The following is a 25,189-nucleotide window of genomic DNA, read 5'->3' as shown; positions in this document are numbered from 1 at the left end:
TTTTAAATATTCATCAATAATAAAGGCCTGGTCTATTCTGTCATCCTGCTGCTCGCATCAGTCTTCCTCACGGTGAGTAATGCCTTCCCATAATCACAACATACAAGAACATACACCAGAAGCTTTGGGGTTCCAGAATTGTTAAGACTTTGCACCACCAGAGATCTCACAGGCTTAATTGGCAAATTAGTTTAAAAATATAAAAATATTCCATAAAAGTAAGATGAGTAGTTCATAGGAATCTACACTGAGCTCATCGCATATGGATCTCTGCTCTACAGCAGGGTTTCCCAAATGGTGGTTGGTGTAATAAATAAAAATAAATGTAATATGTAATAAAATAATAAATAAAAAACACAGACGGGTGATATTTGAACAAGAATGTCATCATTGAAATTTTAATGTAGAAATTTATACAGTGTAGTTTAGAAGGTATAAAATAAAAACAAAATGAACATAAAAATGAACATTAAAAATACATAAAATATTTAAGGTGTTTTAACTTTTTTTAAATATTACATTAATTTTATTATTAGATTCATTATATGAATTAATTATAAAATATAATATATATATATATATATATATATATATATATATATATATATATATATATATATATATATATAATTAAATATTACAATAAAAAATTAAATTTTAAAAAAAAATCATGTAGTGTCTGAATATCAATGTATTTATACAGTTTACAGAACTCATGGGGTATTAAGGTAAGCTGTCAAACATTTTGAACACATTTCAGCCATCTATCCTAACATACTTTTATCTTTATCCATATTAGTCCAGAATAAGTCGTAGTGTCGTGCACATTTTACTAGGCTTTTTTGCAGTGACAAAACTAACATCTGTAACAAATCTCGCTTCATGCTGATGAAATTGCTAGTGAAACTGTTGACCTGCCATTTATAAACATTAGAACTAAAATTGTAATGTAATGTTAATCAGATTAGTTATGTTCAACTCAGATGAATCTATAAGGCAAGTTATAATATGCCAGTAGGAAAACATACATCACCATCTACTGTAGGAAATGGGAAATGCATTCCGTCTGACCAGAAGCAGGAATAAAAATGAATGACTAGAAAGGGGGATTTTAAAAGCAGAGGCATTGAAATCCCCCAATCGCACCCTGATTACACACATTCAGAATGCTATTAGTGTCCATGTTGACTCTGCGCGTGCATGTGTGTGTGTGTGTGTGTGTGTGTGTTGTAGGTCCTGAGTGTGCATCTAAACGGCTGGAAGCTGGATCGGAAACTAGGTCTTGGTCTCATGCTCCTTTACTCCATCTTTCTGCTCTGCTCCATCCTCTTTGGTCAGCTCTAGAGGCGCTGACACACTCTTCAGTGCATTCTTGGTTTGGTTTCATTTTTATAGTGCTTTTACTATAGATCAGGTACTAAATCTTGGCTGATTTCATGCCTGCGTACAGTGTAGCAGCAAGGGGAAATTTTGTGCTCTACAGAAACAACATCAACATGGTTTTCAAGATCAGGTCAGTCATTTGTTCTGACCACAGCAGGAACGGATACAGTTTTTGAATGCCTAATTAAGCACTGCTTTAAGCTGGAAGGTTTACTGTATAATATAATGGTTTCTGTCTTCAGTCGACCCAGGATGCTGACAACTTACAGAAACGCTGAAGTATTACAATCAGGCTCTGTTTACCTGCTCATGACATGGCTCAGTAACTCTTCTTGGCAGTGTTTTACCCTTGTGAAAAAGAAGTACATTTCAGCATACTTAAAGAATTTAAAAAACACTGTAAATGAATGTAATTAAGTGCAAACTGAATGTAAAATTTTCAGAGAATTAATTGCATATTATTGGCAATTAATGAAATAGTGGTATAGTTAAAATTTATATTAAATGCAATTAGTTGAACTTAGGAATGATTTTTGACCCACTTAAGTAGGATTTAAGTACATCTTTATATGTCATTTTATAATTACTTCTGTTGTCTTTAAAATATGGTTGAATTGTAAAGTATTTAAATATATTTATAATTACACATGTGTAATGATGAAGTTGGAATCTAGTACATTTAAAATATATTAACTTTAAATGCTATACAGAATAACAATACAGTTAAAATTATAATCAAGAACTTTACATGTGCTTCAGTATGTTATTCAACACATCAAAAGTGTACTTCTTTAAAACATGACAAAAGATTATTAAAACAATGATTTAAAATTTTTATTATTATACCTTTATTTAAACAGGAGGTCCCATTGAGATTCAGAATGTCTTTTACAAGAGAGACCTGGCCAAGGTAGCAGCCAAATCACAACAAATGCATACATAACAAACACCAAAGTACATTTTCACAATAAAAGAAGTACAAAATATTAAAAATAAAAATATAAAACACAATGAGACTCTTAAGAAAAACAAGAACATGTCTCCATCACAACACTCTTTACAGTAGTTTTAAATTCATCTATGGACATAAGGGTTTCTAACTTTAGCTCTTTTTGTAGATTATTCCACCCCCAAGGTGCTAAATAAGAAAAGGCAGTTTTTCCCAATTCGGTTGTTACTCGTGGCACATTAAAAAGCAACCACTTTGAGGAGTGTAGCTGATAGGTACCAGCGCAAACAGAGAGGAGGTTACAGAGGTACAGTGGAAATTTGCCAAGTATAGCTTTATAAATAAAGATATACCAGTGCTGTTGTCTACGAATTTTAAGTGATGTCCAACCAACTAAATCATAAAGAATGCAGTGATGGGTAAGGGACTTTGTATTTGTTATGAATCGTAGTGATGCATGGTAACCGAATCTACATGACGCAGGATGGAAAATGCAGCATGCATGTACAATATATCTCCATAATCAATTACAGGCAGAAAAGTAGCTTCCACAAGTTTCCTCCTAGCACTAAAAGTAAAGCAAGATTTGTTTCTGTAATAGAAGCCGAGCTTGACTTTAAGTTTCTTAACTAAAGCAGTAATATGTTCATTGAAGGAAAGCTTATCATCTATCCATATCCCCAAGTACTTGTATGAAGACACTCTCTCAATTGATTTCCCATCTAATGACAAAATGCCACAATTGTCGAGTAGCTGTGCTCAAGCTTTTGAGAAGACCATAAACTTTGTTTTCTGTGTATTTAAAACCAATTTTAGACTCAATAATGTGTATTGCAATGCCTGAAATGCAGTCTGAAGTTCCTGCACTGCTACTGAAATGGTGGAAGCCTGGGTCTAAACCACTGCATCATCAGCGTATAAATGTAATTTGGCTTGAACATCTCTATCCAAATCATTTATAAAAAATGAAAACAGAATGGGTCCTAAGATTGATCCTTGAGGGACACCTTTAGTTATCTCAAGAAAATCAGATTTATAACCTTCAGCATAAACACACTGAATACGATCTACCAAATAATTCTGGAACCATGCAACAGCCTTCTCACTTAAACCAATTAAATGTAGTTTGGTCAATAACAATCCATGATCAACCGAATCAAATGCCTTAGAAAGATCAACAAATAATGCAGCAGAATGTTGCTTCTTATCTAAGGCCCCAATAATATAATTTGTCACTAATGTAGCAGCAGTGATAGTGCTATGGCCACTTCTGAACCCTGACTGAAAATTATTTAAAATATTTTTGTCAGTCAAATACTGTTTTAACTGTACATTCACAAATTATTTAAAATTAAATTGACATCATTAGCGTATTTTTTAAAAGTGTACTTAAGTGTGTTCAGAAACAGTCCTCTCTTCAAGTCACTTAAGTGGCCTTTCATGTGATTAATATTATATGCAGTTTTTTTTTTAAATATACTTTTAAGATTTGAAGTACACTACAAGTGCACCTTCAATACAATTAAGCAGACTTCTTTTTCACAAGGGTAGTACTGTTGCTGTGTTCTGATTGCCTAAGCTGCATTGCAAGAGCAATAATAAAGAGTACAACAGCACTGGGACGTTCCACAGTTTGTATTACTCTGCCGTTCTGCATTCGCAATGTTCACACTTTATGGAAATTAAAAATCCATAGTGGAGCTGGTCTAGAGTGTTTACAAAATGCTTTAAGCATGATAGGAAACCTCTGTTGTTCAGCCTTACTGTTACCTGATCTATAGGAATAGTTCATCCAAAAATGTAAATGTGCTAAAAATTTACCCACTCTTAGGGCATCCAAGATGCAGATGAGTTTGTTTCTTCATCAGATTTGGAGGAATGTAGGATTAGATCACTTGATCAGCAATAGATCATCTGCAGTGAATGGGTGCCGTCAGAATGAGAGTCCAAACATCTGATAAAAACATTGCAATAATCCACAAGTAATCCACACCACTCCAGTCCATCAGTTAACGTCTTATGAAGAGAAAAGCTATGTGTTTGTAAAAAAAAACAAATCCATCTTTAAAATGTTTTAAACTTTAAATTGTTGCTTTCAGCTAAAATATGAGCCCTCTATCCATAAATTTGCTTTCTCCAGAGAGCACTATTGTATTGTTTTATTCTGACAAAAACACAAAAAAAGACCAATAAGGAACATATTCCTTAAACTACTGCACACACAACAACACAAATAGCCTTAAATTGATTCTTTAATTATTGTATGTTTTGATGAAAAATTAATCACTAATTTGTGAATTATAGAGCTAGTTCACCCAAAAATTAAAAATTGTCATCATTTATGTCGAACCAAACCTGTATGACTTACTTTCTTCGGTGGAACATAAAAGAAAATGTTTTGAGAAATGTCTCAGTGTTTTGTTTTTGTCCATACAATGAAAGCCACTGGTCTCCAAAACTATTTGGTTACCAACATTCCTCAAAATATCTTCTTTTGTGATAGAATTTTTGGGTGAACTATCCCGAATCAATCAACACTCATCACACAAAATTAAACTAGTATAGCAGACTATTAAAGTTTGCTAGTTAACTTTTGTTGTGGATATAAGACATCATTTGGAATGACAAGTGTTAACCAAACAGACAACTCATCAGTAAATCACAGATTCATTTGTTTCTTTTGACTGATGGTGATGTAATCCATATGAATATCAATATGTCAGCATGTAGTCCATGAAAAAGTAACTGTTCTCTGATAACTTGTTTTTTAATTGTACTCTAATTCCAAGTACTTGGTTTTTGTAATCAGATTATGTAATAGCACTGGTTATATAAAGACTGTAGTTATTGACCAAGTGATCACGTTGTAGTAATTCTGTCTTTAATCTGTTTGCACTGACTGTAGCAATACTTCTGAATTCATAGAGACTGATCATTTGTCTTTGATGATTCATGTACGTGTGGGAATATTTGTAGGAACATAATAGGTCTTTTAGCGATAAACAAATATATATTTAAACAACAACAACACAGGTTTGCCTGTAGTAGTAATTTAATGTGATTGTATTTTTGATAGTTGTTTTTTGGATGGATGTTTTTAAAAAGAGGTTTGTAACTGGTTGTTATAGAATATAATACACGTGTACTGAATTTTTTAGTGAAATTTCAGATCTTCCCCCTAAAAAATAAAAATAAAATACGATGTTCATATATTGAAAAAGTTATATAGGGAATATTATGGTTATTTGTTATTTATGTAGATTTAGACCTGTTTGTTATTAAGTATGAGAGTACACAAAATTACTGTCTATATTTAACTACGATTTGCCTAGTTTTATAAATTCTAGTTGAAGTGTTTTTAATATTTCTATATTACATAGAAATGGATATGGTGTGAGTAGTGTTGTTAGACTGGAGGGAAATCAATGAGTCTAGCAATAATGTCTACTCTATACTATATACGGTTGTAAATTTCACTATTGATAAAAATTGGTATGTTGGCATGTATATAGATAAGCAGTCTGTGACTTCTGTCCTGTGAGATTCAACTAATTTTGTAAAGCGTGATAACACTGAGATGATATTTGCTGAATGGTTAGTGCAATTACAAAACAGTGATTTCACTAAATAATAATTATGGTGGAGAGGGAAAAATCTAAATGCTTCATGGCTTTTCCATAAAGGTATGCTGTACAAAAAAAAAAAAAAAAAACTGTTCTTGTGTGCAATAAAATGTTCAATAATAAGAATGAGAGGTTCTGTCCAGTGTTATTTTAGCATCACTGAGCTGCTATTATAGGTTTTTATTAATAGTTTAAAGTCGTTTTTAATTTTTATATTTTCAGTGTTCATTTTAATTAAAAAAATTGTGTTGTCATTTTTACTAGTTTTTTTTTTTTCATATGACTGGTTAATAATGTTTAAATTAGTTTTTAATTTTTATATTTTATATTCATTTTAATGTTAATAATTTTGTTGTGTTTAACTTCTATTTAAGTTTTAGTTTGTCATGTCAGTACATAATGTTAAACTAAAATGGGAAATGTTTCCTTGGCATCTAACTGTTGTTTTAATACTTTATTTCAGTTTTTATGGTTTTAACTGAACCCATTCTAAAATTACTTAAGGCGAGACACTGCAGGTGAATAGGGTAAAAAAATTAACTAATAGTTATCACCTTACTTACCAAGTTGATTAATTACATTGATAATTGCAAACATTTTTTGTATTACAAGTTTTCTAAAATGTTATATTTGAATATGCAAATGAGGCATTATTTAATGAAATATGCTCTAATTTGCATGAATTTCTAGTACAAAAATCTGAACACTGGATGAAGTCAGTTTCAAAATTCTTGTTACATTTTTTTGACATACTAGAGTCAAATATTTTTACAGAAGGAATTCTGGGTATCACTTTTTGTCACTCCATAATTCAGAAAATACTTTGAACAGCTAGAAAACAATATATTTTCACCATTTTGGGGGGAATAAAATGTTGTATATAATCAAGAAAATGATATATGAACAAATCCCTCTGTAAAAACCTTCAGAATATAGACAGGAATAAAAATGTAAAGTTTGGTGTGTGTAAGTGCCACTAAAGTGGAGATTTATGGCTCAGAGTTGGAGAAAAAACTCATTTTGAGAAAACGGCCTTTAAAAATATATATTTTAATTGAAATCTATTGACACAAATAGATAAAGTGCTATAAAATAAACACTTAACACTGTGTTTTGGATGTTTTCTTTCCATAAGTCTGAAAAAACAGTTTATGAAAAGCCAAAAAGCCCAAAATCTAAATATTGACAGGTGCATGAAAAAAACTCAGTTTTTGCCTGCAGTGTCTCCCCTTAAGTCTTAAAAAATTATAATAGTGCAAATCTTGTGTTCTTTAAAGGGACCTATTATGCAAAATTCACTTTTGGATTGTTTTGAACATAATTATGTGTTGGTGGTGTGTGTACACAACCCCATTGTTGTGGTAAATATTCATCCACTCCATTTATTATTTTCCCCATAAATCAGAAACGTGTCTCAAAATGAGCCGTTTGGGAATGTTCTCCAATGTGATGTAATTTTGAATAGGCCCCGCCCATGACTGGTAACAATGTCTTGCCTTATTAGTTTAGCTCCTCCCCTGAGTGAGCTGTACACAGTCCGCTATGTTTATCTCCACGCTAGACCATTTTAAACCAGCATTCAACTATGAAATTCATTCTTATAAGCTACCAACATTATTCAGTAGTAAGTGATTTTATTTTTATTTTGTTCTGATTAAAATTCACAGCATAGACAGCAGTAGGTATATTACGCTGCTGTCACACAGATCTAATACACACATGCAATTTCTATCCCAGCCGTTTACGTTCACAGACATAACAGACTGTGTTTATGTGTTTTGACATATCCTTTTGTGTATTTGACATTTTAAAGGGATAGTTCACCCAAAAATCAAAATTATGTCATTAATGACTCACCCTCATGTCGTTCCAAACCCGTGAGACCTCCGTTCATCTTCGGAACACAGTATAAGATATTTTAGACTTAGTCCGAGAGCTTTCTGTCCCTCCATTGAGAATGTATGTACGGTATACTGTCCACGTCCAGAAAGGTAATAAAAACATCTTCAAAGTAGTCCATGTGACATCAGAGGGTCCGTTAGAATTTTTTGAAGCATCGAAAATACATTTTGGTCCAAAAATATCAAAAACTACGACTTTATTCAGCATTGACTTCTCTCCCGGGTCTGTTAGGAGCGCGTTCACAACACTGCAGTTTAGTGATATCCGGTTCGCGAACGAATCACTCGATGTAACCGGATCTTCTTGAGCCAGTTCACCAAATCGAACTGAATCGTTTGAAACGGTTCGCGTCAACAATAAGCATTAATCCACAAATGACTTAAGCTGTTAACTTTTTTAAACATGGCTGACACTCCCTCTGAGTTCAAATAAACCAATATCCCGGAGTAATTCATTTACTCAAACAGTACACTGACTGAACCGAGCCAGATAACGAACGAAACATTGACTCGTTCTCGAGTCAAGAACCGTTTCTGTTGGACGCGTCCGGTTCGAGAACCGAGGAGCTGATGATACTGCGCATGCGTGATTCAGACTGACACACAGCGCGTCTGAACTGAACTGGTTCTTTTGGTGATTGATTCTGAACTGATTCTGTGCTAATGTTATGAGCGCGGGTAAACCGAAGGCTTGAATCAAGGGCAATCATCGCCAATGAAGTCATTACGTTGAGCGCAAAAGAACTGGTGAACCGTTTTAGGCAACAGGTTTATTGAATCGAACTGTCCGAAAGAACCGGTTCGCTGAAAAGAACCGAACTTCCCATCACTACCGGTGATCCGAAAACCAATGCAACCGGTTCTTGACTCAAGAACGAGTCAATCATTCGTTCGTTATCTGGCTCGGCTCGGTGTTCATCTTCAGTTCTCTCTTCACAGCAGTTCAGTCAGTGTACTGTTTGAGTAAATGAATTACTCCGGGATATTGGTTTATTTGAACTCAGAGGGAGTGTCAGCCATGTTAAAAAAGTTAACAGCTTAAGTCATTTGTGGATTAATGCTTATTGTTGACGCGAACCGTTTCAAACGATTCAGTTCGATTTGGTGAAACTGGTTCAAGAAGATCCGGTTACATCGAGTGATTCGTTCGCGATACTGGATATCACTAAACTGCAGTGTTGTGAACGTGCTCCTAACAGACCCGGGAGAGAAGTCAATGCTGAATAAATTAGTAGTTTTTGATATTTTTGGACCAAAATGTAATTTCGATGCTTAAAAAAATTCTAACGGACCCTCTGATGTCACATGGACTACTTTGAAGATGTTTTTATTACCTTTCTGGACGTGGACAGTATACCGTACATACATTCTCAATGGAGGGACAGAAAGCTCTCGGACTAAATCTAAAATATCTTATACTGTGTTCCGAAGATGAACGGAGGTCTCACGGGTTTGGAACGACATGAGGGTGAGTCATTAATGACATAATTTAGATTTTTGGGTGAACTATCCCTTTAAGTGCAATAAGACGCGAAAGAGAACTTAGTTTAGTACTCATGTGACACGCTATCTAAAGGGGCGGTCACACTGCACTTTTTGTTCAGTTGACTTCCATTTATATGCATGCGAATGCATCAGACCGGAAACGTAAGCTTGTGCAAAAAGTTTCGCATTTTGCTGCGTTCCAAAGTTCAAGCTTGGTGATCTCTGACCTGTGAATTTGCATCATGTGAAACCGTGTGACCAACAGCAGATGGATATCTCACAGCATGACCTTGTAGCTGAATTAAAAGAACATAAATTTAAAACTGCAGTGCTGCAGGAAAGTGGAGTAGATTGTGTTTTTACATTTTAGATGTATTATTATTTATGTTTATTTTAAAAGGACACTGCAGAGCATGATGTCATATCACGACCATTGCAGAGTACAAAGAAATTTTGAATGCTCAAAGTCTCTCTGCGAGTGCTTCGAAAGGGTGCGCTCAGAAAACATCTCCGGTTACTGTCGTAACCTTGGTTCCCTGAGAGCGGGAACGAGACATTGCAAAGATCACAATGGAAACTCCTCCCCTTTTCCAAAATCCTGAAACGTTATAGGATAATGCCAGTACAATAAACTGGCCAACTCTCACTAATTATGCAAATCACATGCAAATACTGGCAAGTCTGCGGGCAGTATATAATGCAGTGAGAGCAACTATTACCTCAGAATCTGAGACTGAAAGCTTGCACCACTGATCTAGCAGCGATCACAGTAAACTTAGCAATGTCTCATTCATGCTCTCAGGGAACTGAAGTTATGACAGTAACCAGAGATGTTCCCTTTAATGCATTTACACTACATGTGAAGATCACAATGGGAACTATATACAATCCCGCTGTGAGAGCAGTAAAGATCAGCCCGAACCAAGGGATAAGACCACATCAAGCATGGGGAACAACACATGATTCCCAACCAACTGCGACACCGCTAGGGAAGCTCGTAGCCCGTACTGTATCAGTGCACTGGATCAGTGCATTCTCTTAGAGTGACAGCACTTTCTTAATATTAATCAAACAGCAACAACAAAGTTGTCAAATATGCAATGCTGTTTTACATTTCATTACTTTATTCAATTTCTGTAACTAAAAACTAAAGTTAGACCTACCTAAAAAAAACTGAAAATCACTGTTTATTTTATTGGTATCTTTACTATATTGTATTTATTTGTGCTGTTGCTTGTATTTATATAGATTATTCGTATTTTCTTTATTTTTATTTAACAGTAAAGTTTTTGCCTAAACATAGCACATACCGAACTGTACCGAAACCGTGACTCTAAAACCGTGAGACTAACTGAACCGTGAGTAAGTTGAACCATTCCACCCTTAGCGGCTATACTAATACAGGGCAGACACAACAACAGTAGCAAGGAAGCGCTGTACATTTCTTGTAACAAAAGCACACATATAATAATGTACACAGTGTCAACAGTTATACGCGGGAACAAACAGTGCCCCAATTGCAGATAAAAATAAACTAGGAGAATAAGTGTGGTTAGTGACTCACCGAAAGCACTTGAGACACCTAGGACGGCACATCCAACTTGTAAAAGCTGGCGAAAGCTTTCTGTGAGGACCATCCAGCTGCAAAGCATACATCTCAAAAAGATGTGCCTTTAGACCAGGCCCATGAAGAGGCTATCGCCCACGTCGTATGGGCTCTGATATTGAGAGGGCATTCCTGTCCCTGGCTCGCATAAGCCGTCATGATAGCATCTACTATCCAGTGAGAAAGCCTTTGCTTATATACTGCTCGTCTCTTAGTACAGCCACCGTAGCACACAAAGAGCTGGTCAGACTGTTAAAAGATGGCCGAATGGTCAATATAAAAGAGAAAGAGATTCAGGCACATAGCCAGGTTTCAGCCGGAGTAACCCTGCAGTCCCCAGGCTCAGAGCGAATACAATCACTGTCCACCGAGAGCACATGCAGATGTCCTATGCACTTAGCTGAAGCAAGGGCAATAAGCAAAGCAGTTTTGAGGGAGAGCTTCCTCACAGCAACAGATGCCAAGAAGGTGAAGGTAAAGAGAGAGCTTTCAGAACCAGCGCTAGGTCCCACGGTGGCATCAACATTGGGGGGCATTGGGGATGTAATCTCCTTGCTCTCCTGAGAAATCTGACCACCAGCGCGTGCCTCTCGATCAATTGCCCATTAAGCAGGGAATTAAATGAAGCAATAGTGGCCACATAAACCTTTAGCATTGACGGTAGACTCCCGTTACCTAGCCTGTGCTGCAGAAAACATAGAACATCTGACACGGGACAGCTTGCTGAGTCGATATCTCTATCATAGCACCATTTCACGAACATTCCCCATTTTAGAGCATACAGACGCCTATAGTAGAAGGTGCACAAGACTCAATAAGTGATTCAAGCACACAGGGAGGCAGGGTGTGTAGCCCCTCTTGGACCCCTGAAGTTCCCACATATGAAGGGTCCACAGCTCCGGGCTGGGGTACCATATCGAGCTGGACAGCAAGAAGAACAGTACAAAAAGAACATTATCATTCCTTATCACAGTACTCAAATGGAAAGTGAGAGGGAAAAAACAACTCATGAAAATTAAAAGGGAACAGCAAACTCATTTGCATTTAAAGATACATGCATGAAAACTGCATGTTTTTGTTGGGAACAGCAACTCATTTGCATTTAAAGATACATGCATGAAAACTGCATGTTTTTGTTTCTGTTAAAAATGGTAATTTTCAGCATGGAATAATAAAGTTAAAACATAGAATAATAACTTTTGTCATCTGCTGCTTTAAATGCTCACACTTGTTAAAACCATGATGGATTCTGATTGGCTGTCTCATGTTCTTATTGTTCATCAGCTGATAAAATCATTATAAAAGTGATTCCAACTAAATTGTTCCTCTGTGCTGTTATCATTATACACCCAGGTTAGACGCCATATTGAATTTAACTTGAATGAAAACAAGTGCTGCATCCAAATTCAGCTACTTATACTACGCCCTAAAAGTATGTACTGTTTTTGTTAAGAAAAAGTGCATACTTTTGAGTATGTAGCAGAATAGTAGGCAAGCTTTGGGAAATACTAATTCTAATTTGGAATACTATTTAGGACGGATAGTATGCGACTTGGGATGCAGCAAACAGAGCAAGCAACAGAGCGGTCCTTTAAAGACGGGTTTATGACGTAGTATGTCCTACTATTCTGCTATATACTCAAAAGTATGTACTTTTTCTTAACAAAGAGTACATACTTTAAGGTAATAGTATATGAATTGGGACGCAAAAGTCTTTACAATGGCACACACTGGATAAAGGTATTACATCATGAAATTTTAAGCTTTTGTCTAATGAAAGGGTTTTTTTTTTCTTAAAGACGTGTGGTCAGCTGAACAGTCAGCATGTTGTTAAACAGCAGTAAAATCCATTGAACGCACTGTATTTCAGTCCGTCAAAGCCTCATTTTTATTCCTGTCAAAAAACAAATAAATATGGCGTCACCTTGACTAAGGTCTATAGTTGTGATGTGGACTCTATTCTTTTCAATTTAGAACAATTTTTAAAATTACATCTTTATCATTGCGGTATGACCAGGCCTTCAGACATGCTGTAAAAGTATTGTTCATACTATGATAACCTCTTTAATGCAACATTTCATTGAATGCGACTCCGCTCCGGCTCCTAGTGTAAATGCTGTAACCTGTTAATATAGAGGTTGAAATGAAAACACATTTACTCAGTGTATGTGAATCTGGAATCATGAGATCAAATGAGTCAGCTGACGAATTCAGTTCAAGCAACCATGGATGACTTTCAAGACCTGCAACCTATTTTTGGCTTGTGACTTCACTGCCATTGGCCTATGAAACCACAAAGAGGTGCTGTTTTGAAAGCACATGAAGCTACGCAACAGCATCAGTACACATTAGAGTTGTTTTATGAGTTCTGACAGCCAGTCTCACCTGGATCAGACGATGATCAACACAGGAACATGAACACGGCTGTGGGATTCATCAGTGTTCAGACACTTCAGCTGAAGGTGAAAGTGCTGGATACTGCACGGATGAGGACACATTCACTTCAGCTCTTCTGTGATACACTACCATTCAAAAGTTTGGGGTAAGTTATTTCTTTATTTTAATTACAAAATAATACTTTTATCCACATGATGCAAAAGTGAAATGAAAGACATTATAATAGTTACTAAAGATTTCTTTTTTTTTTTTTTTAAATGCTGTTTTAGCTTCCGATTAATAGAATCCTGAGGAAAAAAATGATTTTCAACTAATTTGTTTTAAGAGCAATGTAAGGACAACATAAAAGGATTGAAATCCTCATCTAGTGCATCTAGCATCGACTTCTGGACATTTTGCACATTTAGGACATTAGCACCAACACAGATTACTGGAATGCACTAGCGCCCCCTACTGACCCTCAGTCTGATGGAGCAGAAGATTAAGGGACACTTACATGGTTGCATTTTTTTCTTCTGGAAAACACATACACACTTTTGAAAATGATCTTTTTTTATTATTATTTATTCTGTCCATACAAAAACAGTCAGTGGAGTCCAACTCCAATACTGTTTTGGACCCCCGACTAATTGTGTCTTCAAAAGTTAATAATTTAGACAACATAATTCGTATATGACAAAATGTTCATTTTTGGGTGGACTACCCATTAAAGAGACTTAAGTTACTAATACTAATAAAAGTTAATTTTAATAACATTATCAACCCTTCTCTACTCTAGGTGTCATGGGTTTGGATAGTTAGCCTCTGCTTCACAACTCAAATATGATAAATGTTACTACTGTACACACAAAGAAATGTTTTTTTTTTAAGATGTAAATCAATTAATGGAGATTATAGAAGTATATGTTTAGTCAAATTTAATAGCAATTTCTAAATGTAAATTGTTCCTACACCATTTTTATTTATTTTTTCAGTGCACCAAGTATTTTTTCCTGCCATTATAAATGAACCTCCGTGACTCCAATAAATCAAATAAAACAAAGAGAAAGGTAAAGATAGTGTTTTATTAGTTCATTTATTTAGTCTTGGTTTATCTGAAAGGTCGAGTCGATCCCATGCTGTGTTTCCAGGTGCTCGTTGGCTTCAGGCAGAATTAACAGTAGTACAAATCAGATTCATGTTACATGTACTGAAGAAACAGAAGAAATACATGAGGATGCTGACAGAAGAGAGAAAGAGCCAGACCCAGAGAAGATACACAAATAAATCCTGGCAACACTTCACAAAGTCTCATTTGTCAACATTAATGCATTAACTAAAACGAACTAGCAACTAGCAGAATATTTGGTAACTTGCTTACCTTTACAGTGTCCTTGTTGCACATTACTGTACTTACTGTACAAAATTAAAAAGAAACTGACCTAAAATTCTAAAGTAAATACATGTTAATATTACACAGTACTAAATTGCATAATAACAGTGTAATAAGGACACCTTAAAATAGTGTGATCAAATTTTATAGCATGAAACGACTGTTCATTTATTCGTTAATTCAAGTGCATTAACTACAACTTTTGATTTGAAAAATGTATTAGTAAGTGTTAAAATTGAACTTAGATTAATGATGCTCTTTAAGTATTGTTCATTGTTAACTCGTATAATTAACTAATGTTAACAATTTTTTTTTTGTAAAGTGTGACCAAAATCCCTAACTAGAGTTTCACTTCATATTCAACTGAAGGAAAACTAATGCACCGTGCTTGTTTTGCATCTGATCTTGAGAAATGTTTTTCCTCCCTTAAAACACAAAAAGCCATCCTATTTACGGCTCTATAGCAATATTTCTGCAGCAGCAGTTTTTGAATAAAGGTGAGGCGAGGTTTGCATTCATTTCCTAAAAGCTTGAAAAGTGTTATAGTTATTGACCCATTGTCACAGACCACATCACACAATACCACAGACAGAGAACTGCTGACAAAAAAAAAATAAAAAATTATACAAACACTTTGCTTTTAAGGAAATGTTTTTGAGGGTACATTTATGATAAATGGCTTGTGTTTCTATTTTCAAGAAAACAAAAATAAATGCCTCCAGTAATGGCCACTGAGCTGAACAACTGACAGCACAACACTGATAAAGAAATATGCGAACGCAAACTTACGTAATAAAAGCGTGATTCTCAGGGATCTTTTAACACGTAATAAAACCAAACCTTACAGAGGAAAGTCTCCATTCTGGCCTCATATAATCATATAAGATCTAAGTGAATAGTTAATTAAAAAACATTTAAGAAAAAATAAAATAAAATAAAACCCTAAAACCCCCCGAAATATACGCTACCGGTCAAAAGTTTGGAATAATTCAGATTATTTGCACGAGAAGTCTCTCATGCTTAACAAGCGTTTGTTTGATGAGAAATATAGTAAAAACTGTAACACTGAGAAATATTATTACAATTTAAAATAACTGTTTTCTATTTTGAATATGTTTTAAAATGTAATGTATTTCAGTGTCACATGATCCTTCAAAAAACATTCTAATATGCTGATTTGCTGCTCAAATATTTCTAGTGCTCAGTTATTACATTATCAACGTTGTTTTTGTTGCTTAATATTTTTGTGGAAACCACAATTATTTTTTTTCTAAAAAATTTTATGAATAGGAATTTCAAAATAACAGCATTTATATGAGCAATTTAATGCATCCTTGAGCGCCAATAATTGAGAAAATCAGCACCCTAGAACAATTTCTGAAGATCATGTGACACTGAAGACTGGAGTAATGATGCTGAAAATACAGCTCTGCATCCAAAAAAATAAATGATATTTTAAACCATATTACAATAGAAACCAGTCATTTAAATTGTAATAATATTTCACAATTTTATTGTTTTTAATGTATTTTTATTAAACAAAAGTAGCCTTTGTGAGCAGAAGAGAGTTTTTTTTCAAGTCTTAATTATTCTGAACTAGTGTAGATGGTCAGAGAGGTGAGAGCAAAGGTATGATATAACGAGCGAGAGGAGAAAAGATGAGGTGATAGACAGGGATGGACAGAAGCAGTATTCATCATCTGAACTCTTCTCTATGACACCATGGGCTTCCCTGAGAGACAGGGATACACGAGAGACACTGAGAAAGAGAGAGAGGCAGATGGACAGAAGGAAGTTTAGCATGTTAGCAGTCACTTCTCACTGCTTTTCATCCTCAGCATCTTGCACCGCTGTTTTATTTTGTTCTTCACCTGAGAAAAAAAAAAAAAAAAAAGAATGAGTCTTTGTTATTACAGTGGCACGGATCGTTTAAGCTGCACACTATAAGACAAACTCCACACCTTCCATGTTTTAGCCTGAAACACAAAGCTGAAGTCAAGCCACACACAGCACACACACACTCGCAGTAAGTGCATTTGAGAGACGCTGCAACTCATCAAACAGCTCTACAACTGGCTGACCAGGCTTCAGGTCTGTGCACCGTCTAGTGCAGAGATGCCCAAACCTGGGCCTGAGGGCCAGAGTGATGACCTTTGATTGGGTCATTAATGCATTATTACAAGAGGAGGCAAAAAAGAAGGAAAACAACATGCCATTGAAGCATATCTTCATTTCTAATGTATTAGTTAATTTATCTATCACTGAAAAGTATTTAAATTTGTTAAATTATTGTTGTTGGTGTTATTATTAATAATACATTTTAATATAATATAGTTGCAGTGTTAATTTTGGCAGGCGTTTTTTGATTTAGTCTTAGTCTTAGTCTTGAGACGAAAATGCTTAATAGTCTTAGTCACATTTTTAGTCATTTGAGTCTTTCATAGTTTTAGTCTAGTTTTAGTCGACGAAAAGTCATTGCATTTTAGTCAACTTTTAGTCACTACTTTTAGTCAATAGTTTTAGCCAAACTGTAGTTACCAGAATTTATTTTGGTAGCGATTTTATATGTAGTTTTCAAATTAAAATAATCATTATTTCTTCTATCTTTAGACCAAAGCAATTAAGCTTATGAGAAATGTGAATCAAGGACTGAATTTGGAAAATCTTGAATAAATTATGACAATTTTCATTTTTGGGTGAACTTTCTCTTTAAATGAAAAAGGAGCAACTTATAAAAATAGGATAACTATATATAATATATATATATATATATATATATATATATATATATATATATATATATATATATATATATATTTAAAGAAGCACAATAAGACAAATACAATAGAGATACAAATTAAACCCAATTTTTCAGATACTGTAGGTTTTACTTAACATGTATACATTTATTTAACATCTTTTGTTGGTTAACATTAATGACAGATAGGTATTTAATTTGGAATGCTGTCCTTTTAAGACGGAAGGCATGCATGAAATACTGACACACGTTCAGTTTTCACCCACCTGTTCACGTTCACTTAATCCATAACCTACTGTATTTACCCGAGATACTCTACACGATAAACATTTAGACTGCTGTGTGTGTTTATTTGAGCGCTGAGAACTGATTGCGCGCTGTATATGAGAACTGAGGAAGTGGAGCGTGCGCGCGCGACAGAGAGAACGCTTCTATCAGCGTGATTTCGCCTATCCCGCATTCACTCACTTTAAGTTAATCGACAATGAATTGTGACTCCCGGGAAAAACGGCACGTTTGGTTACCTTATCCATACCCCTTCGGGTGCTGAGGCCATTGTTTCAGATCGCTAGTTCGCGTTTTTGTAGTCTATCCATCAACTTCAAATGCTATACTGACTAGATATCAAAACGAACCACATCCAATCGCAATCCAATGACAGGGACTCACATTTTGAAAGACAAAAGCCTATATGATGCATTTTGAATGTCCGGTAGTCCTTAAATAACATTATAGTCCAGTCTCGTCTAGTTAACGAAGACGTGGCATACATTTCGTCATAATTTAGTCATCAGATATTATTTTTAGCTCGTCAACGTCTCGTCTTCGTCACAGAAAAAATGTCCGTTAACGAAAATATATCCAAATCTTATTTTATAGAAAACAATTCAAATTGTTGGTGTTATTATTAATAATACATTTTAATATAATATAGTTGGAAATGATCAAAATGGACCATACATAATACACATCCCTTGGTTTATTGTGTACAATTCAGCATGAATTACTATCAATTAGATTATCAATATTCGTCAATAAATGCACATAAAAAGATTTTTTTAAAATAAGAATGATGATAATAACATTTGTAATAATAGGCTTACACTGTAAATTACATGAAAAGAGAAATATAAACATTAAATGTGCAAAACTCAGCAATGGTTCAATGGGTTCATCGTTTATTTTGCTTATTAGGAGCAACACGGGTCAACGGAGCCGCTCCTTATTCAATGATGCAACATTAAAATAGAATAAAATCAAATAATCAATTCATCTACATTAAAAAAATATTAAAAAAATATAATAAAAAAAAAATTATACAAATAACTAAAACTAAATAAATAAAAACCAAAATAAAATCAATACAACTTTCTCAAGAGAAAACTAAATTTGGAATCGTTTGATTAAAACCCGTTCAAGGGTCTCAAGAGAACAGAATGTTCTCAGAGTAGAAATATTACAATCAACTTTTCATTAAAGTCATCAAATGTTCTTTATTAATTTGTTGTTTAATTGAATTTGTCTCTCTTTTTTCTCTTGTGGGAGTACATGGTTTGTGGCCTTATTATGGTCCTTTCTGCTAACCTCAAAAGGTTTTTTTGAACTATTTTGTAATCCAGACTTTGCTTCGGTCTGCTATGGACATGTCTAGTGCGTGTCTCACCGTCTCCCTGTGTGTCTGAGGTCCAGAGCGTCAGGTTGTCCCGTAACAGCTGCATGATGAGCGTCGAGTCCTTGTAACTGTCCTCACTCAGCGTGTCCAGCTCCGCTATCGCATCGTCAAACGCCGCCTTCGCCAACCTGTTGGAGGAGTCAGACTGGCTTTTTCAGAGGGGCTTTTCCCATAAGGCAGTTGTTCTCAACCAGGGGGCTGCACCATGAAGTATTAAAATGAATAAAAAATGTGAAAATATAATAAATTACCAAGTAAAAAGATCTCATTTTAAATGATAAACACAAAATGGAGATGTAAACTGAAATCATATTTCTTTTTCTCTCTAAATAACTATTGTTTTTATTAAACACCTGGAAAATGCATCATGGCTAAATGCTTTTATAAATCAGCACTCCCATTTTCTGCTAATACATCAATAAGTCACATTTATTTTTATAGACATGAATAAACAGAGAAATAACAGTGTTTATTTTCTACAGCACATCAATTATGAATTCAAACGAGTGTTATTATTCAGCTTAAATTCTGTTCTCATCCAATAGTGTCAGTGCAGTTAAATTGATTATATTAATCAATATTAATTGTCTTTTAAATCAGATTTATATATTAATAGGCTTCAAATATTGTGTCAGAAATCGGGGGTCTTCAAGGAACCGCTGCTGTTGGGAATATAAAATGCAAATATTCCAGCAATGTGATGAGATTATTAATCATTAACTTTTAATGTATAATATATAAAGCAAACACTATTAATCATTAATATATATGCAAATGATTTTAAACTTTTAGGATGCACACAGCAACATTTATTTCACATATTTAGGAATTAACCTACGAATGGCTTACTTAGCCATAGGATTATTAACTAAAACCAAAACCAAAAAAATCATTACAAACAAAAATATTTTAAAAATCTTATTTTATTTAAACTAGTTGCTAAGGGAACATCTCATTTTCATTTAGTTTAACTTGATGCACTAAAATAACTCAAGCTTTATTTAAAAAAAATAAATAAATAGAGATTTCCAAAAAAATTACAAACAAAAATTACATTTAAAACGAAAACAGAAAATATCAAAATAAAAACTGGCTCAAAATATGAATAAAACTATACGAGTAGATCAATTACACTAAAATAACACTGCTTAGCCATAGGTGTCTGTGCATATTAATATTGAACAGAAGCAAGTTAACATCAAACCACAAACATTACACGGTTTGAGTGAGGAGAGAAGAAGCCTAACCTGCAGGCGCGGTCGGGAGAATTCAGGATCTCGTAGTAGAAGACAGAGAAGTTGAGAGCGAGTCCGAGCCGGATGGGATGTGTGGGCGGGAGCTCAATCATGGCGATGTCACTGGCGGCTTTATACGCCACCAAACTGTTCTCCGCTGCTTCCTTCCTGTCATTACCTGTAGCAAACTCTGCAAGATACCTGTCGTAGTCACCTTTCCTGCAAACACACACAAGACACAAAACCTAGTGTTGGTGAAAAGCTTCATTATCTTCTTATTAGCTATTATTCAGAGCTCCTGCTGTCAGAAATTGACAACACCAGTATAATGAATGAAGCAGGCTACTGCATGCTGGAGCATTAAAATACACATTATGCAAATGTTCTGGGTATTCACATGCCTTTTTTTTGCTTAAAAAAAAAAAGAGAAAATAAGCATTATGCAGTTAAAGTGATAGTTCACCCAAAAATGTCTGGTTCACAAATTATTCTTGAACTGGTTCTTTTTGAACCGTCTGAAACTGTTTGAGCTTTCAGAGTTGCTCAATCAAACGTCACTGTCAGACTCTGACTCGGTCCTTTGTTCAGTTCAATTTACCACCGATTCATTTAAAAACAAGTAGTGGTCAACCGATATATCGGCCGATATTTGCCATTTTTCAAATATCGGCATCGGCCGATAAGTTTTTCTGTTTGGTCGATGCGTTCGAGGCGGGACTTTTATTTTGATATCTTATGAAGTGTGCATGTGACCTGCATGATCACGTGTTCTCTGCGTGACTTTCGGTCCGTGCGAATTGAATGCTTTAAACTTTAGATTTGTGATTTCAAATTATGCTGCGCTTTATGCATTTGCTCACTGTCATATTCATGTCGTGTGCTGTATGTAAAATGAGTGTTACCCTGGCTTTATTTGAAAAATATCGCCCTGTTGGTTACACTTTACTTCCTTTTTAATTATATTTGTATTAAATATTTATTTATTTGTGAAAAAATACTTTGTCATCTAAAGTGTGTTTATTTTGCAAATAATTTTTTTTTTATCCATTTTCAAATTATTTCAAATTTCTTAAATATGAATTAAAATAAATACAGTTATATCGGCTTTATATCGGCCACCCTGCTTTCCAAGATATAAGCAGTCAAAAAACCAATATCGGTCGACCACTACAAACAAGACACAATTCAACGCTGGACTTTCAGAAAGACTGAAACTAAAAGACAATGCTGTGTCGACTAAATTGGATCTGACAGTAAAAAAAAAAAAACAAGTAAAAATAAGTCACCTACATCTTGGATGGCCTGAGGATGAGTAAATTAACAGTTAATTTTCATTTCTGGGTGAACATTCAGGGGGATCAATTTCTAAATGTACTGATAAACCCCTACAAAAACTTACATTTACATGTCCGCATTTGGCAGGCCCTTAAATCCTAAATGATTTAGCGTGCATGATTATTATGCTTTAAGGCATACATTTAATAATTATGCACGTTTCTTGGGAATCAAATCCATGACCTACATAATGCAAAAGTTTCATGCTCTACAGAAATAAAGCCAGGTTTCATGTCATATATTTAGAATGCAGAACCTCGCCCATCTAAGAGACCCATAAAGTCTTAAATGCATGCGCTTTGTTTCGTCAAACACCTACATTTTGTAGTAGAAAACTTTGGATTCTCCCGTGTTGGCTGCAGGAATGAGGTGCTTGTCCAGTACATCCAGTATGTCACTGCAAACAGATTTCAGCTCATTCTCAACCTGCATAAGATAAGACGAGAAACCGCAGAGTAATTAAGGCATCATGTATATCTAGATTACTGTTTCTGAGACATAAAACTCACGACTTTTCAAGGATGGACTGAAGTCTTATAAACAAGCACTAAGGTATTATAAAGAACAAATGTTTATTAAATGTATATAACATTATGTTTTCAAAATGACCAGCAAATTAATTAATCGGTTACACAATGTAACAAAAATTTGTTTCACTTAAATTTTTATGGTTCTTCTGACAGAATTTTTAATTTTTGGGTGAACTATCTCTTTAAGGGTCCATGCCGTCTCACCGCTTGTCTGTATTCTCGGATCATTTTGAGTTTGTCCTCTCCTCCCTTGCTCTCCTCTTTCTGCTCGATGCTGCTGATGATCCTCCAGGAGGCTCGTCGAGCTCCAATCACGTTCTTATACGCCACCGATAACAGGTTTCTCTCCTCTACTGTGAGCTCTATGTCCTTTCCTGCGACGCTCTTCATAGACTCCACCATTTCTGAAACACAGAGAGAAGAATCATCGTAAAGACACAAAGGAAACCCATCATCGAAGATCTGGAGCGCAAAGGAAAAAAAAAAGATAAATTTAGTATGTAACAACACTGGATGTCACAGACTGGGAACTGAGTGGTTTAATAAAAAAAAAAAAAAAAAAAAAAAAAAAAGTTAATGTCCAAAGTAGTAAGTTTAGCCCCATGTTGTTCTGTATCATCCGTGCCACAAGGATGCGCTGTTTCTACATGTATTTAGCGTTGATTTGAAATAAAACAGCGCATCCTTGTGGCACGGATGATACAGAAGAGCATACGGTGATACAGAGAGACACAGAGGAGATGGTTGACAAAGGAATTGTTGAATAAAGCCAATATTTTTGTTTTCTTCGCTTACAAAAAGTGTTCCAGTCGCTTCATATAACCCAGATTGCACATCTGATGGCAGAAGGAGTATTCTGACGACGACTTTCATACCTTTTATGGACCTTGACACTGTTATTTATTTGGCAGTCCATGGGACAGTCACAAGCCTCCCGGTTTTCATCCAAAATATCTTAAACTGTGTTCCGAAGATGAACAGAGCTATTAAGGGTTTGGAACGACATGAGGGTGATTAAGTGATTAATGACAAATGTTTCATTTTGGGGTGGAGTATCCCTTTAAGGGTTTGGAAAAGCGCACTCATTTAGCTAAAGCCATTTCACTTCTGCATGAATAAAATTTTGTGTAACTGTTAAAGTCTCAATGACACGGAAAGAGTGACAGATATTTTCTTTCATAAATAAAATACACATAAGTACAGAACAAGCAATAATTGGTTTAAACAATATTTTTCCTGATATTTAAGCATTTTTCCATAATCAGATATCGGTTCTGAAATATTGGATCCAAATAATTAATGCCGGCATTTTTTTTTATATATATTCTTTTTTTTTTTTTTTTTTTATTAATAACCTTTATTCTAAAGTACAACCATTAGATGTGTTGCAAAAATGCTTGATATGTAGTTTAAGCAAACTCACTCACTCAGGTAATCTGACGAGTCAAATCACTTGAATATAGTCTTGAATGAGTTCATGTTGAAAAAAAAAATAAAAAATACACTTAATTTAGTTCTGTCTGTGTCATCTATGCTTAGTTGCATATCTTTTTTTAGGACACATAAAAATACAAATAATCTGTACTATGCATTTATTTATTTAAATAAATAAAACACAAAACAAGTTGACATTCATCAACAAACATACACTTCCCTAATAATTTTAGTCTACCCACAATGTTTGTTTTCTTATCCTTTTTTAATTTATTTTTACTAAAACATAAGCAAAGTGTTCTCTTGAAAAGCTTGGGGGTCAACCTCAATGGTCCATGAAAAAAGTACAGAACACAATGATAAAACGATTTTTTTTTTTTTTTTTTTTTTCGTAAAATGGGGGAATTACATTGTTTATTACCCCCCGTGACATTTAATGCCCCAATGAAAATGACTGAGAAATGCCACGTATTGTCAACACACAAACATAAAAACCTCCAATAACTGCAGAATGAACCTCTGGATCCAGTCTAGTCATTGTTGCATCACCTCAAATGTGAACGCAGTCTGATTTATTTCAGATCATTTGTAGCGAAAGGAAAACAATGTATCGTTCAGTGCGCTTTTAAATGTTGCACATCCTTTGTAACACACGCTCTCCGCTCAAAGTAACGTTACAACATCAGACGAGCCGCTCAACTGTTCTTAGCGCAGATCAACATTTGCTTTAGCTCGTGAACAATGGAGAGGCTGGGCCTTTCCAAACAGCACCTCTCCTGGATTTTTCTTCCCGTTTCTCCTGTGACACGTGCGAATGGACAGCGTTTAGGTTTTGGGCTCAACACACAGTTTAATCAGTTCACTGCTGCCCCTCGGATGTAATTCAAATGCGTGACAACACATTTCGCAAAAAAAAAAAAAAAAAAAAAAAAATCCAACTCACCATCGTATCTCTCGGCTTGTTCTGCTAGTTTCGCCTGGTATACCAAGTGCTCTCGATCTGCCATGTTTACCGGTGAGGAGGTGGACAGGTGAAGCTAAGAGACGCTGTCTGTTTGTACAGACGGGTTCAAATGGTGTAGAAAACGGAATAGATATGTTATAATGCGATACTAGGTGCAGCAACAGCAGCTTAGAATCCTCGTATCCAAAAAAGAATCGATTCCGAGGCTTTGGGAGTCGAGAGTCGATTCCGTCCCATCAAGGGGAATCGACTCCTCATTCAGAGCCGTTTTAATGAACCAGTTCACTTCAGAGGTTGCTTTACTGTGCAACTGACTTTATGTTGTCCATCTTAACTGTGCACGTTTTAGCCACTTCATGCCTTGTTCATGCTATAATGTTCACTGCTGAGCTGTGGGCTATGACTAATTTAATACGCAATGCAGACAAAATTACAATTTAAAATCAACCAGAGCAACAGAAATGCATCGTCATTTTTACAAATAATGCTTAATATTGTAAGAAGGCTACTTTATACGACCTTCATATCTTGCGAAATTAGGTTCC

At 35.0% G+C, this 25,189-nt stretch overlaps 2 protein-coding genes across 2 annotated transcripts in view; one reads left to right on the top strand and one right to left on the bottom strand.

The window, feature by feature from the left end:
• The window catches only part of LOC109053316 (sodium/potassium/calcium exchanger 3-like), a 29,495-nt gene extending 27,753 nt beyond the window's left edge, over positions 1-1,742 (top strand). Inside the window, exons 16-17 of the mRNA XM_042761195.1 lie at positions 7-72; positions 1,234-1,742. Of these exons, the coding sequence (XP_042617129.1) occupies positions 7-72; positions 1,234-1,344 (177 nt within the window). The 3' untranslated portion in view covers positions 1,345-1,742. The remainder of the gene's footprint in view (positions 1-6; positions 73-1,233) is intronic.
• Positions 1,743-14,388: 12,646 nt separating this feature from the next.
• LOC109093458 (14-3-3 protein epsilon-like) lies at positions 14,389-24,847 on the bottom strand. The gene is made up of 6 exons (XM_042761193.1): positions 24,624-24,847; positions 22,451-22,650; positions 22,036-22,142; positions 20,394-20,600; positions 19,138-19,274; positions 14,389-16,587 (listed from the first exon to the last, which is right to left on the bottom strand). The coding sequence occupies exons 1-6, from the start codon at positions 24,685-24,687 to the stop codon at positions 16,535-16,537; spliced, it is 768 nt and encodes a 255-aa protein (XP_042617127.1). The 5' UTR covers positions 24,688-24,847; the 3' UTR covers positions 14,389-16,534.
• Between the last annotated feature and the right edge of the window lie 342 nt (positions 24,848-25,189).

The sequence above is a fragment of the Cyprinus carpio genome, chromosome A7 (assembly GCF_018340385.1).
Source record: "Cyprinus carpio isolate SPL01 chromosome A7, ASM1834038v1, whole genome shotgun sequence".
NCBI classification, from domain to species: Eukaryota; Metazoa; Chordata; class Actinopteri; order Cypriniformes; family Cyprinidae; genus Cyprinus; species Cyprinus carpio.
This window is presented reverse-complemented; position numbering and strand designations above follow the sequence as displayed.

Bases quoted from the DNA above. Each gene is read 5' to 3' on its own strand.
- LOC109093458 (XM_042761193.1), bottom strand. From the start codon at position 24,687: ATGGCAGATCGAGAGCACTTGGTATACCAGGCGAAACTAGCAGAACAA. The intron at 22,143-22,450 runs GTGAGACGGCAT...TATCTTATGCAG, and splicing joins TCCGAGAATACAGACAAGCG to GTTGAGAATGAGCTGAAATC. The intron at 16,588-19,137 runs GTGAGACACGCA...TTTTTTTCTCAG, and splicing joins CTCAGACACACAGGGAGACG to GTGAAGAACAAAATAAAACA.